The 14,232-nt window shown below is 36.7% G+C and overlaps 1 protein-coding gene and 1 long non-coding RNA gene across 4 annotated transcripts in view; one reads left to right on the top strand and one right to left on the bottom strand.

The window, feature by feature from the left end:
* The window catches only part of LOC133634083 (uncharacterized), a 69,504-nt gene extending 61,131 nt beyond the window's left edge, over positions 1–8,373 (bottom strand). For both annotated transcript variants that reach the window (XR_009821873.1, XR_009821874.1), the window contains exon 1: positions 8,073–8,373. This is a non-coding gene — a long non-coding RNA (uncharacterized LOC133634083). The remainder of the gene's footprint in view (positions 1–8,072) is intronic.
* Positions 1–10,631, top strand: part of gucy1b1 (guanylate cyclase 1 soluble subunit beta 1) — a 44,622-nt gene extending 33,991 nt beyond the window's left edge. For both annotated transcript variants that reach the window (XM_062027069.1, XM_062027070.1), the window contains exons 12-13: positions 5,705–5,859; positions 8,303–10,631. In XM_062027069.1, coding sequence (XP_061883053.1) covers positions 5,705–5,859; positions 8,303–8,432 — 285 coding nt within the window. In that variant the 3' untranslated portion in view covers positions 8,433–10,631. The remainder of the gene's footprint in view (positions 1–5,704; positions 5,860–8,302) is intronic.
* Positions 10,632–14,232: the final 3,601 nt, after the last annotated feature.

Raw genomic sequence — 14,232 nt, 5'->3', positions numbered from 1 at the left:
AAGCATCGATAGGAACCGGGTCTTACATTCCGATCCTCCCTGAATCATCCACATTTTGTAACATTGATTCCTGTCTATCTGTGTTGGTCCTGCGATGAGGTGGATGAATGGATTCCTCTTTTCGATGCTCAGTCTTCCAACTGGAATTGGCTGCCACAGAGTTAGCTCGCAGCTCACTGTCTATCTCCATACGCGCTGAGTCGATCCTCAGAGTCAATAATCTTCAATTGCGACAAATAAACTGCAGTTCTTAAGTTTTATCTTGACTGGAGGACGAGGCTAAACATGTTACACACGAAGGAAGAGCAGGCAAAAGCAGGCAGGCTAATTGCTAAGGTAGCCGGTAAAACTAGCTTGAAACAACAGAAGAAGTAAGTGCTAAGTAAAGGTCAAAGAAGTGTAGAGCGTTGCACCAGAAAGTAAGCAGATATTAATAGGGAATTAACAAGTAGATGAATAAGAGTTAGAGAGAGGACAATATAAAAACTGCTCTGTTGCTGGCAGAAAATCATCTTAATACTTGAGAATCGTTTTTTTTTACTTGCGGAAAATTGTCTTTTAAGTTACGAAGCCCTTTTTTTACTTGTAGAAAAATTGTTTTATAATTGCCAAATATTTTTTTTAATTGAAGAAAAACTGTTTTTACACTTAGGAATTGATTTTTTACTTATACTTAATAGTTTTTTTATAATTGCGGGTCGTTTTTCCACCTGCCTAAAATTTTATTTTTACTTGCGAACCGTTTTTTTAATTGAAGAAAAATGTTTTTTATACTTTTTAATTTTGTTACTTTCAGAAGAGATAGGCTCCAGCACCCCCATGACACAGAGAGGGACAAGCAGTAGAAAAATGGATGGATGGATGGATGTTTTTTTTACTTGCAGAAAAATTTGTTTTTATTTGCAAATTTTTTTAATTTAAAAAATATATATTTTTACTTGCATGAGTAAAAACATTTGTGTGTGTTTTGGCAGTTATTTCGCTCCATAGTTACATTCGACTTATTTTGCATTTAACCGTCGTCTGCTCAAGTTTTCACATTAAGAAGGCACATCAACTGAACCAAAAAGCTGTACCAATTCCTGTGCAGCCAAATGCAGAATACTACTACAGTCATTAATATGACATGTTTGCAGCTTGAAACGATAAGCAGTGAAAACTCAAGAGACAAAACAGCAGACCTTTGTTTAAATGAGCTTTGGCGATTGTTATTGTATCAACGACTGTGAAGACGTAATGTTGGAAAAACATCTACCTCAACAAAAGGCTTATTTTGGGCCGGGGGCACAGACTGAAGAGTACTCGAGTTTCGTAGCAAAAACAGACTCAAATCATCTCACGATCCCACCGCTAAAAATAGACTCATTCATCTCAGACACTCAGGAGCGCCTTCACGCTCTGAAGACCACCAGCATGCCCACCGGTTCACATGGAAATAGTCTGCAGATAGCTTTACGACTCTCTCTTAGGATAGCTACAACACATAATGTAATATAACAATTAGGACAGTATCTAGTGCCAGATTTAAACCCAGACTTTGTTTCTGTGTGGGCCAAGATTGCCATGACTTAACTCAATTATTATATTAATAAAAAATAATTATTAACTCTCTGATCTCAACCTGTGTAGCTTTCGTGCTGTTAAATTTCCCTGTAGCTGAGCTCTGACAATATACAATATCTTAGTAAAAGGTCTTCATTAGACCTTGTTACAATGCATAGAATGTAAGTGTAAACACCTGAGGTGGGAATCCTTGGGCACCTCACGATTCCATTCCATTCCGAGTTTTGGGGTGACAATTAGATTCAGAATCGATTCTCGATTAAACACGATTCTCAGGATATATTATTTGGTATATAAATTATAATAAAACATTTTCAAAGCAGGTTACAGGTTACAAAAGCTTCTCTTGGCTGCTGACGTACAACTTATACGCGCAGTATAACATCCATCCATCTTCTTCCGCTTATCCGAGGTCAAGCTGTGGGGGTAGCAGCCTAAGCAGAGAAGCCCACACTTCTTTCTCCCCCTCCACTCTGTCCTGCTCTTCCCAGGTGAACCCGAGGCGGTCCCAGGACAGCTGGGAGACATAGCCCCTGTTGCCCCATACAGGTTGTATGTGCCCTAAACACCTCCCCAGGGAGGGTGGAATCCTGACCAGATGCCCGAACCACCTCATTTGACACCTCTTGATGTAGAGGTCGAACGGCTTTACTTTGAGCTTCTCCCGAATGACGGAGCTTCTCACCCTATCTCTAAGCGGGAGTCCCGCCACTCAACGGGGGAAACTTATTTTGGCCGCTTGTACCCTTGATCTTGTCCTTTTGGTCATAACCCAAAGCTCATGACCATAGGTGAGGATAGGGACGTACAAACGTAGATCGACCGGTAAATTGAGAGCTTTGCCTTCCGGCTCAGCTCCTTTTTCGCCACGGTGGCCTGATACAGGGTCCGCATCATTGCAGACGTCGCACCGATCCGCCTGTCCACTCTTCCTTCACTCGTGAACAAGACTCCGAAGTACTTGAACTCCTCCACTCTGGGCAAGATCTCCTCCTCAAACCTGAGATTGCATGCCACCCTTTTCCGGGCGAGATCCATGGACTCGGATTTGGAGCTGCTGATTCTAATCCCAGTCGCTTCACACTGAGCTGCAAACCGATCCAGTGAGAGCTGAAGATCCTGGTCAGATGAAGCCAGCAGGACCACATCATCCGCAAAAAGCAGAGACCTAGTCCTGCAGCCACCAAACCGGATCACCTCAACGCCCTGACTGTGCCTACAAATTCTGTCCATAAAATTTATGAACAGAACCGGTGACAAATAGCAGCCCTGGCGGAGTCCAACCCTCATTGGAAATGTGTCCGACTCACTGCTGGCAATGCTGACCAAGCTCTGACATCGGTCATACAGGGAGCGGACCGCTACAATCAGGCGTTCCGATACCCCATGCTCTCTGAGCACTCCCCACAGGACTTTTCCAGGGACAAATTTGAATGCCTTCTCCAAGTCCACAAAGCACATGTAGACTCAAGGATCCTGCCGAGAGTATAGAGCTGGTCCACAGTTCCACAACCAGGACAAAAACCACACTGCTCCTCCTGAGTCCGAGGTTCGACTATCCAGCATAGCCTCCTCTCCAATACACGTGAATAAACTTAAAAGAAAAGGCCTAAAAAACTTTGTTTCAAATTTGTATTTTAAACTTTTTATATATAAAAAGCACAGAAACTAGAACAACCCCAACTCTAACCTAATTCTAGCGTTACAATACTTAAGATAGACATTCACTAAGCAATTGAAAAGACAAATACAGTACTAATTAAATACAATATTACAAAAAAGAAAATCACAAGTACCAATAATGATAATAATTTATTTTTTGAGCACCCTTAGTAAATACACCTCTAACTTCTCAAACACAACAAAGTTTAACACAATATACACAAACTATTAACTAAATATGTCATGTAACACACAATTTAGAGGGAACAGGAAGGTATTGTTTACAGAGCTATACAGTCACCTTGTGGACTTTTTATCTGGCGTTTTATATGTAATTAGGTATGCTAACTTTCACATTTGAAATCGATAGAGGGAAACGTTTGGGGATGGCGTGGCTCGGGTTATAGAGCTGCTGGGCCAGCAACTTGAGGGTTCCCGCTTCGATCCCAGCTTAGTCACGTCCATTGTGTCCTTGGGCAAGACACTTCACTCCTGCTCCCTGTGCAAACTTTTTTGCAATGTGTCTTTAAATTCTAAGTTACGGATTATTTGCAAAAACAAATTACGTTTCTCAGTTCGAACATTAAATATCTTGTCTTTGCGGTCTATTCAATTGAATATAAGTTGAAAAGGATTTGCAAATCATTGTATTCTGTTTTTATTTACGATTTACACAACATGCCAACTTCACTGGTTTGGGGTTTTGTATATTGTGAGAATCAGTTTAAATGAAGAATTAATTCTGAATCGAATCGTCTTAAGAGTCGTAATTGGGAGTTGATTCTCATCCCTACAAATGACGTAAAATACGTTTCATTTCTGTTTTAATGGTTATCATCACACTTTTTTTTATCAACTTTCTTAAATTAAAATGGTGTCAAATTAATAGTGAATTTAAATAAAACTCAACTCACCTGTATTTTTAATATTCACACAAGTATAAAAACAAGTAAACCACAGCATATCAAATCTTGCTGATTGGACATCAGAGCGTGTCTAGGAGGCGAGCCTCTTCACTTTAAGTCCCCCAGGGATCTATTCTAGGCCCCATCCTGTTTTCCTTATACATTCTCCCTCTTGGAGAGATTTTTAAGAAACATGGAGTGTCTTATCACTTTTATGCAGATGACTGCCAAATTTATATGCCAATTTCAAAAGGCAACGGCCCCCTGACACCCCTTCTCAACTGTCTATGCGATGTCAAGGCTTGGTAAGCCCAGAATTTTTTAATAATGAATGAGGGAAAAACGGAATTTTCAGTTTTTGGTCCGGCCCTCACTGACTTGGGACCATTGCAAAATTATGTGCGTCCCAAAGTCACCAGCCTTGGCGTCACTATAGACAGCGATGTTAAATTTGACAAACAAGTCAATGGCGTTTTGAAATCGTGTTTTTATCATCTTCGTCTTTTAGTAAAGGTAAAACCATTTTTATCTTTTAACCTTTTTGAACAAGTCGTGCATGCTTTTATTTCAAGTCGCCTGGACTACTGCAATGCACTTTATGCTGGCATTAGCCAAAAAGCTCTCTCCAGGTTGCAGTTAGTCCAGAACACGGCAGCACGACTTTTAACAGGGGCCAGGAAACGCCAGCATATAACCCCAATTCTTCGGAGTTTGCACTGGCTCCCTGTTCATTTTAGAATTGATTTTAAAACCTTGCTGTTTGTTTTTAAAGCTTTACATGGACTGGCACCTCAGTATATCTCGGACCTCATCCAAATTTACACTCCTGCGCGCGCGCTTTGAGGTCCGAGAGCCAGCTCCAGCTCGTGGTGACCAGCACGAGACTTAAAACCAGGGGAGACAGGGCCTTCTCTGTGGTCGGCCCTAAGCTCTGGAACACTCTGCCCCTCCATGTTCAAACTGCTTCCACAGTGGAGTGTTTTAAGTCTCGTCTTAAGACCCACTTTTATTCTTTGGCTTTTAACACTACGTGAGTTGTGTGGTCTTCTGTCCTCTGTTGTCCTGTGTGTTTTTTATACATTTTGATGTTTATTTTACTGTTTTAATTGGTTTTACCCTTTAAAATCGTTTTTAATCGTATTTATGTTTATATTGTTTTTGTATTGGTTTTCTATTCATTTATTCTTTGTTTTTATTCAGTCATTGGTGTAGCATAATATTGTTTTTAATATTGTTTTTAACATGGCTGTGCAGCACTTTGGAAACATTCTTGTTGTGTAAATGTGCTATATAAATAAAGTGGATTGATTGATTGATTAAGGTCTACACTATTGTTGTATAATTGTCACTTGAGCCATATTGCACTGAGCAGCCAGGACAGAGATGTAGTAACTTCCTTTTTTGGCTTCGTGATCACCTTTCATAATTGCCGCAAAAAAAGCTAAAGAAGAATCAAAACACACTGTACATCACTGGGATGAAGCCTCTCGGCTTTGAGGCACTTTTTTTCATATACTTTCCATATTTTGACCAGTTTTGTACATAATTTGGGGGAACTTTTTTTTTTTTTTCAGATTACGATCGGGATCCATACGGGTGAGGTGGTGACAGGGGTGATTGGCCAGAGGATGCCGCGCTATTGCCTGTTTGGAAACACGGTCAACCTCACGAGTCGCACCGAAACCACAGGCGAAAAGGGCAAGATCAACGTTTCAGAATACACTTACAGGTATGAACAACACGTCTGGGCACTTCATGATTAGTGCCTACTGTATATATATAATGATGTTGGTAGTTAGCATTAGAATGTTTAGAACAGGGGTCACCAACGCGGTGCCCGCGGGCACCAGGTAGCCCATAAGGACCAGATGAGTCGCCCGCTGGCCTGTTCTAAAAATAGCAGCACTGTAGCGGCGAACAGCTGTCTCGTCAGCTGATGCGCGAGCGCGTAACTGCGGCTGCTTGGCAACCAGCCAAACCCCACTTAATAAAATTGTATTTTATTTTAGAGCACATCCACATCCCTATTCACCTAGGCAACCCCAGGAAATGTATATAATTCGGCATTATTATCAGTTTACGTTCACGCGCAGGTATAACGCGGCACGCTCCCGTCTCGTCTGCTGGTGCGCGAGCCCGGTAATTAGACAGCTGTGTCAAATCAAGGAGTACAAAAGACGCCAGCGCAGAGTGGAGAAAGGTTTGGTTCATTACAGATAACAGAGTTGTGGCAAAAGTGTACCAAAACCAAAAGCTGAACGGACAGCCGGTAAGATTGCACTTTATTTCTCTTTGTGGGTGTGGCGCACCTGTTGCGCTGGTGAGATGGGGGAGTTGTGTGCACGTAGCGTGCTTAGTCTGGAGGCTAAATACACACGGTGTTTTGTGTAACTGTTGTTTAGTAAGGAAGTGTTGTGATTCTTTGCTTAGTTTGATAAATGTTGGAGCAGTTTGCTTCATCAGGAGGGTGAAGTCGCTCAACTTAAAGTGTTGGATTTAACTGTGTTGGATCATTGGCTGCTAGTGAGGGCATAGAAAAGGGGTATTTTTCTACCAGTAGACAGCGTTTAAGATTGAGTGTTTCACTGCTAAATTAATAATATATTTATATTGGATATGGATTTTAAATATGTATCTAAAATAGGTGGTTAATTGGGTTTTCTGCTGCATTTATCTATTGTGTTTCTGGTGTTAAATGTATTTTATATGTATCTTGGTGCATTTATGTTGAGACAATTTATTTAAAATCTGTTTTAACTTAAAGGGAAAATATGAATCCATTTTCTGTGTTTGATAGCCTAATTAATAATTGTAAATTATGGGATTGATAATTGATTGATTTTTTAGAGCATGTTAATCTTGTGGTGTTTTGTCCTTAAAGGTTTTTCACCTACTAAAGAAGCTAAAGGCTACTAAAGACAGCTAAAGAAACTAAAGTCTGCTAATGTCTACTAACACTGCTAAAGACTGCTAAAGTTCAAATCCCGGCCGGGTCATACCAAAGACTATAAAAATGGGACCCATTACCTCCCTGCTTAGCACTCAGCATCAAGGGTTGGAATTGGGGGTTAAATCACCAAAAATGATTCCCGGGCGCGGCTATGCTGCTGCCCACTGCTCCCCTCACCTCCCAGGGGGTGATCAAGGGGATGGGTCAAGGACAAATTTCACCACACCTAGTGTGTGTGTGACAATCATTGGTACTTTAACTTTAACTTTAACTTAAAAAGACTAAAGAAGAAAAAAGAAGCTGTTTCTTCGTTGGAAAAACTGTTGCAAACTAAAAGAAAATAAAAGGAAAAAAGTAACTACGGTCTGGTCTTTTGAGTGAAATCCAGAAGCCACATTCAGCATTGGTACATCCCTTCAAGTGTGGGATAAGCACAGTGAAAAAAGCAAAACACTTGACAAGCAATTACCAGTGAGCTGCCTCTATTTTTTAAATGTTATTTATTTACTAGCAAGCTGGTCTCGCTTTGCTCGACATTTTTAATTCTAAGAGAGACAAAACTCAAAAAAAATTTAAAAATCCAAGAAAATATTTTAAAGACTTGGTCTTCACTAACTGACAAAGAAACAGATAACAGATTTGGTGTCCAGTTCAAAGTGTGACATGATTTATTTAAAAATTTGAGAGTTTACTTTTGTATTTTACATGAGTTATTATTTGTACAAACATATTAATAATAACATAGAGTTAAAGGTAAATTGAGCAAATTGGCTATTTCTGGCAATTTATTTAAGTGTGTATCAAACTGGTAGCCCTTCGCATTAATCAGTACCCAAGAAGTAGCTCTTGGTTTCGAAAAGGTTGGTGACCCCTGCTTTAGAAAATAGACATTAAAAGAGCTACAGTGCTTTATATTTATGGTATGGTAGCGAGTTGTTTCAAACAAACAACAAAATAACATTTTACAAACATAATTAAAACAATGTACATACCTTATCCTTGTTCCGGTTTGGAGCTTAAAAAGTTAAGTTGCACAGTATCAAAACAAATCAGCATTTTCCCACCACACCTGTTTGCACTTGGTTTCCCAAGGCATTGTGGGAAAACCTTCAAAATAAAAGCAGCCGTCTCTTTCCAGTGAAAACATGACATTTGAATGCTATTTGAAGTCACTTTTACCACCAAAGGAGACGCTAAGTGTGATATTATTTTTGCGGTGAAGATGTCTGCAGTCCGCTGAGAACGCAGACCCGCAGTTCCACTTGGCGTATCGCGGCCCCGTCACCATGAAGGGAAAGAAGGAGCCCATGAAGGTGTGGTTCTTGTCCAGGAGGTCCACTGACACGCCATAAGTCCCCTCACCACACGAATAAAATGAAATACCATGGTTTTGATATGATGCAAAAAACATTTTCATGAAACGGTGCCATTGTGCTCTGCCACACCATAATATATACATGTATATACATATATATTTTTTTTAGCATACAGTGTGTCATGACCAGTGTAGGGTAGTATTTGTTAATGATAACTGTTGTATTTGTAACGCACTTTTCATAGATAAAATGCACATAATCCCATATAAAAAAGATTTAACAATTACAAATGCATAGATAAAAATATATAATTTTTTGCAGGTTTGTGTGAAATGGTACAAATTTAAAGTTAATATTTCGTAATATTGCTTAATTTAGCTAACAAGTGAATTGTTCACGTACCTGAAAGGACTTTATGTTTAAGATTGAGTACGGTACTATTCCTTTTGACGTGTGTACTCTACTGTGTACTATTGTACTCACCTGCCAAAATATTAGCAAGTCAAATTACAATGAGCCAGTATAAAAAGTAAAAACCTTTTAGTCGCAGTGAATTATTTCAAGAAATAATTCCTACATTTCTTCACAATTTTGATGATTACGGTATATCGAAGTTTCATGCTGCCCATTCCGATACCGATCATGCATGAGTGAGAAGGGTCGATACCAACACGGATCACATGTATTAACTGTAAATGTTTCAATGTTTTTATAGTGAGTGCTATTGACAGTACAACAATATCAACACAATATTTAAACTGCTTCCTTATTCTTTTTTTATTACATGTAATTGTTTGAGCAAAACAAGGTCATTAGTACACAATAACTAAAGTAAGTACGAGTACTATCTACTCATTTAAGATCCTTTGATTTTTGCTCACAAAGTCCCCTTTGTGAGTTTGTAAACATGAACAAAAATAGCAAAAAATGATTGAGATAATACAAATATTGACCTAATGACTATAGTATTGATCAGCAGGCCTGAGCCGATAACAAAAAAATGTTGACGATATTATTGCCATTATTTTTTTGAGACCAAATTAACCACTGATGTAATGACAATAAAAATAAATAGAAGTATACCATTTCAAATTTCCTGTATATTTTAACATTGTTATTGAAATGTAAACTTTGAAATACCAAGTTAAAACAAACAATAAAATATAAAATATACTCTGTAAGCAAAATTTTGCACTTGAAGAAAAATCACAACCAAAATGAATAAAATAGGTTCTGTCTCTGTTAAGAAGGGGGTGTGGGGACCCTCAAATATACACAACCAAAACAATAAATACAATGGTTCAAGTAATGTTGACCAAAATTACCACGGTTAGCATTATTATCTTGGTATTGTTATATGTGCTCAAAAAGTGCTCATACACACTTAAATTGTATTTAAGTTGTATTTTTTTATAATAACCAAAATAAATAGACACAAAATACTTTATTGGCACAGGAAACATCAAATATTGCTATGGCTTCATAAGAACCATATTATTTTTATGTGCGTTTGAATATATTGATATTTTATAGAGATGTCCGACAATATCGGAATGCCGATATTATCGTCCGATAACTGCTTTAAAATGTAATATCGGAAATTATCGGTATCGTTTTTTTTATTATCGGTATCGTTTTTTAAAAATGTTTTTTAATTTTTTTATTAAATCAACATAAAAAAACACAAGATACACTTACAATTATTGCACCAACCCAAAAAACCTCCCTCCCCCATTTACACTCATTCACACAAAAGGGTTGTTTCTTTCTGTTATTAATATTCTGGTTCCTACATTATATATCAATATATATCAATACAGTCTGCAAGGGATACAGTCCGTAAGCACACATGATTGTGCGTGCTGCTGGTCCACTAATAGTACTAACCTTTAACAGTTAATTTGACTCATTTTCATTAATTACTAGTTTCTATGTAACTGTTTTTATATTGTTTTATTTTCTTTTTTATTCAAGAAAATGTTTATTTATTTATCTTATTTTAAAAAATGACCTTATCTTCACCATACCTGGTTGTACAAATTAGGCATAATAATGTGTTAATTCCACGACTGTATATATCGGTATCGGTTGATATCGGTATCGGTAATTAAAGAGTTGGACAATATCGGAATATCGGATATCGGCAAAACGCCATTATCGGACATCCCTAATTAATATAGTGTCAACCAGAGGGGATCTGCGTTTGTGATAGGCAGTAAAACTCTTTCTTTTTTTTCACAAATTCCGATAAAACCATCAAATTGGATATTTTATCAAATGTAAAGCTACTGGTTTGCCCTATAAGCAGTAAACCCTGCAAACCTTTTGGGTTTTGATTGGTCTTTAAATCAAACTGAACTCCTGAAATCCAACAAATAATCCAATTGACAAAACTAGACAACATATTTTTGGCATGTGAGTGCATATTTCCCCCTCCTTGCATCTTTACTGTACAGTTGAATTCAACCACTTTTACATTTGACCTCTTCTTTAACAACCTCGTGTTGTAATTCTTGTTAGCCTCACCTGGTTCTTTAATGTGTCTTCTTTTTGCACAGCCAGAACTCAGAGTGAGACCATTGAAAGTCTTGTATGGATTTTATTCATATTTCTCACCATGTGATTCTGTTAAAAGTCTGAAAGACACGTTTTGGATGAAAGATGAGAAAAATAAAGTGTTGAAAGTTGTTTACAGTACATTATTTTTCTAGTGATGTGCGATACCACTGATTTTCTTTCCGATCCGATACCAAGTCAAATTCAAGCTGGTATCCGCGATACAGACCCGATACCGATCATTTGTGCAAATATATACTCGACGTGCCTGCTAGAATTTTAAAAGTTGTGTATATTGAAATAATACAATATCTATTAAAAACTTTTTTTTTTAAAAGAGCAAAATGTAATGAGAAAAAGTTAAAAGTTTTAAACTGATAATTAATAAATACATTTTTTTTAAAAAGAAAAAAAGATATATACATATATATATATATACTTAGTCAAAGTTGTGTCTTTAAATATTTAGAATATCTGTTGTTAGCTTTTCTTTTCTTTTTAAAATAAAAAACAATTAAAAATGGCCCCCCATACTTTTTAGTATGGGCCTTGGTGGAAAAATTTGCACACACCTGATCCAAAATATCAAAAAGTATCGCTATTTTTAATTTGAGGATTGATATTAGAGCATCAAGATCTGGTATCGACGGTATTGATATTTCAGTCTTGAGCCACTCGTCACAATATTTTTCATGACAACTTTTGTGTTGATTATTTTGCTTTTATACATTTTTTTAAAGTGTTTTACAAAATACAAATAAAATATACCTAAAATAGAAACAAAGTTTAGTTAGTTAATTGAAAAATAAAATAGGACTAACTTATGAATTAATTCAAAAAATTGCAGCAACCATAATAAACACTGTTAAATGTGTAACTGAACTGAACATTAATATTTTGGTACAGGCATAATTTTTGTCACACAAGGTTATGCAATTAAACATGTATTATTATTATTATTATTTTTATTGTATTTTTACATGGAAAAAATATATAGTAAAAATGTAAGGAAAAAAGAACTAGAAAAATTAGTATGCAACATGGAAAAGCTGAAATATTCTAACTAATAATTAATAATAATATACTTAGTGAACTATAATACATAACTGACATGTGTTTTTATCATTTTTAAATAAAAAAAATATCAATATGGCCCCTGCATACTTTGACTTTTCAGTATGTGGCCCTTGGTGGGAGAAGTTTGGACACCCCTGAACTACAGTATTAAAGGTATCGATATTTTGATTTGAAGATTAATATTAGAGCATTAAAAAACTGGTATCGGCAGTATCGATATTTCAGTATTGAACCACATATCACTATATTTTTCATAACAACTTTTGTGTTGATTTTTTTTTTTTTTTACAAAATAAAAATAAAATATACTTAAAATACAAAGTTTAGTCAGTTAATTGAAAAGTAAAATATTGAATCATAATATTTTTTCATTACAACAATTTATGTGTTGACTATTTTCCTTTATTTATTTTTTTCAAATTATACATATTTTTTTCAAATACAGTAACTCAACCGTAGTTTTCTGTGTAAAGACTGCCCTCTAGTGGCTGTACAGGGATCTCCATCACCCTATTGTTACTAATTATAGCTAATTTCTATTTAGCTGGGTTTACAATTAAACAACCTTTTTTTTTTTTTTAAACATATTAGTCAACATGGATGAAGTAAAACTATAAGATATTTTTTGGTGACATGACCTATGTTGTCAGAGCTGTCTAAGGTCAAAGGTCACCATATTATCAACCCATTCAACAATATTACAGTATTATCAGATATGATGCATGATACACTTTAATGTTCCAAGCAATGTTTCTATCCTGAGCAAGGTGCTGAGGTCAAAGGTTACATCTGAAGGCTATAAATACATCGACTATGACGTATTAGTGAATGGAGAGGCATCGCGTTTTCCAGCCGCAAGGGGGCGTTAGTTCTCATGTAAATATGTAGTGCTATTTAGCATCATTTATAAAGGGAATTAACGCCTCTCCTCAGTAGTCCAAATAACAGGAAATGACATCGCAATGACGTCATAGCTCACGCAATGGAGATAAAATCACCATAATGGAGACTGCTGATGAAAAAGTACAGTTGAGTGTATAACCGGGGATTAAATAGATATATGAATGATCACGTTGGTTTTACACTGTTCTCATCGTGGTGATTATGAAGTGTGTTTATTATCTCAATGCTGATAGCAGGTGGGATTGTGTTAGCAGTGTACTCGTCACACGTTTACACGGCAATAAAAACACTTTATTGATGTCAATCAAACAAAGGTGAAAAGTACAAATGGGCTGAAAGAGTTCCTTAAAAAGTCAACTAAACTACTTTGTCTAAACTTTTTAAAGGACTAAACATACCACATAGACCAACAATTATTAAACAACTTTTTTTTTCATGTAAAGTTTGAAACCATATATTTGCTAATCAACCAAATACAATACATACTGTCTATTACATAATAGATCATTTAAAAAAAATGTAAATATATTTTTCAATGTTTTTTTTACAGAGACAAACATAATCCTAGTTAATTAAATACTTGTTTTAACTACTTGATGAGAAATATATTGGAGAACTATTTTTTTCTTCTTGTTTTCATGTTTCCTCTACAGTGTGGCTAATCCTTTAAAATGTTTTTAAAATGACATAATAAATATATATTGTTTTTAATTTCATGGTAATGTCAGCGTCCCAAAGGTTCAACTGCCCAGGTAAAATTATAGTTAATGCAGAGTCACAGTGTTGAACGTTAGTGCAAAAGAGACACAAGGAACGCCCGTACTTTGATATCAAAGGTCTCTCCTGTATCAGCCATGAGCAGATAGAGGTCAAAGTGTCGTTATCATCCTGACTGTAATCTCAGGTCATCAAGTCATCAGATCCCAGATCAGTGATACGGTCCTGTCGGTGTGCATCCTCTCAAAAAGGTCACATAAGGACTCTGATCTCTTTCCTGCAATCAGTAGTTTGCTCTCTGACAAGAACGAAGCAGACCATTCACGGTGTGTACGTTCAAAAATGAATTTTAAAAATATTTTTACAAGTCGTCTCATATTCGGGGTGAGACGCTTTTTACGTGAAAACCAACAGATGGTGCCAAACACCCCCCAAAGTATTTGGCCACCTGCCTTGACTCACATATGAACTTGAAGTGCCATCCCATTCCTAACCAATAGGGTTCAATATGATGTCGGTCCACCTTTTGCAGCTATTACAGCTTCAACTCTTCTGGGAAGGCTGTCCACAAGGTTGCGGAGTG

This window comes from Entelurus aequoreus, linkage group LG18 (genome assembly GCF_033978785.1).
Source record: "Entelurus aequoreus isolate RoL-2023_Sb linkage group LG18, RoL_Eaeq_v1.1, whole genome shotgun sequence".
NCBI classification, from domain to species: Eukaryota; Metazoa; Chordata; class Actinopteri; order Syngnathiformes; family Syngnathidae; genus Entelurus; species Entelurus aequoreus.
This window is presented reverse-complemented; position numbering and strand designations above follow the sequence as displayed.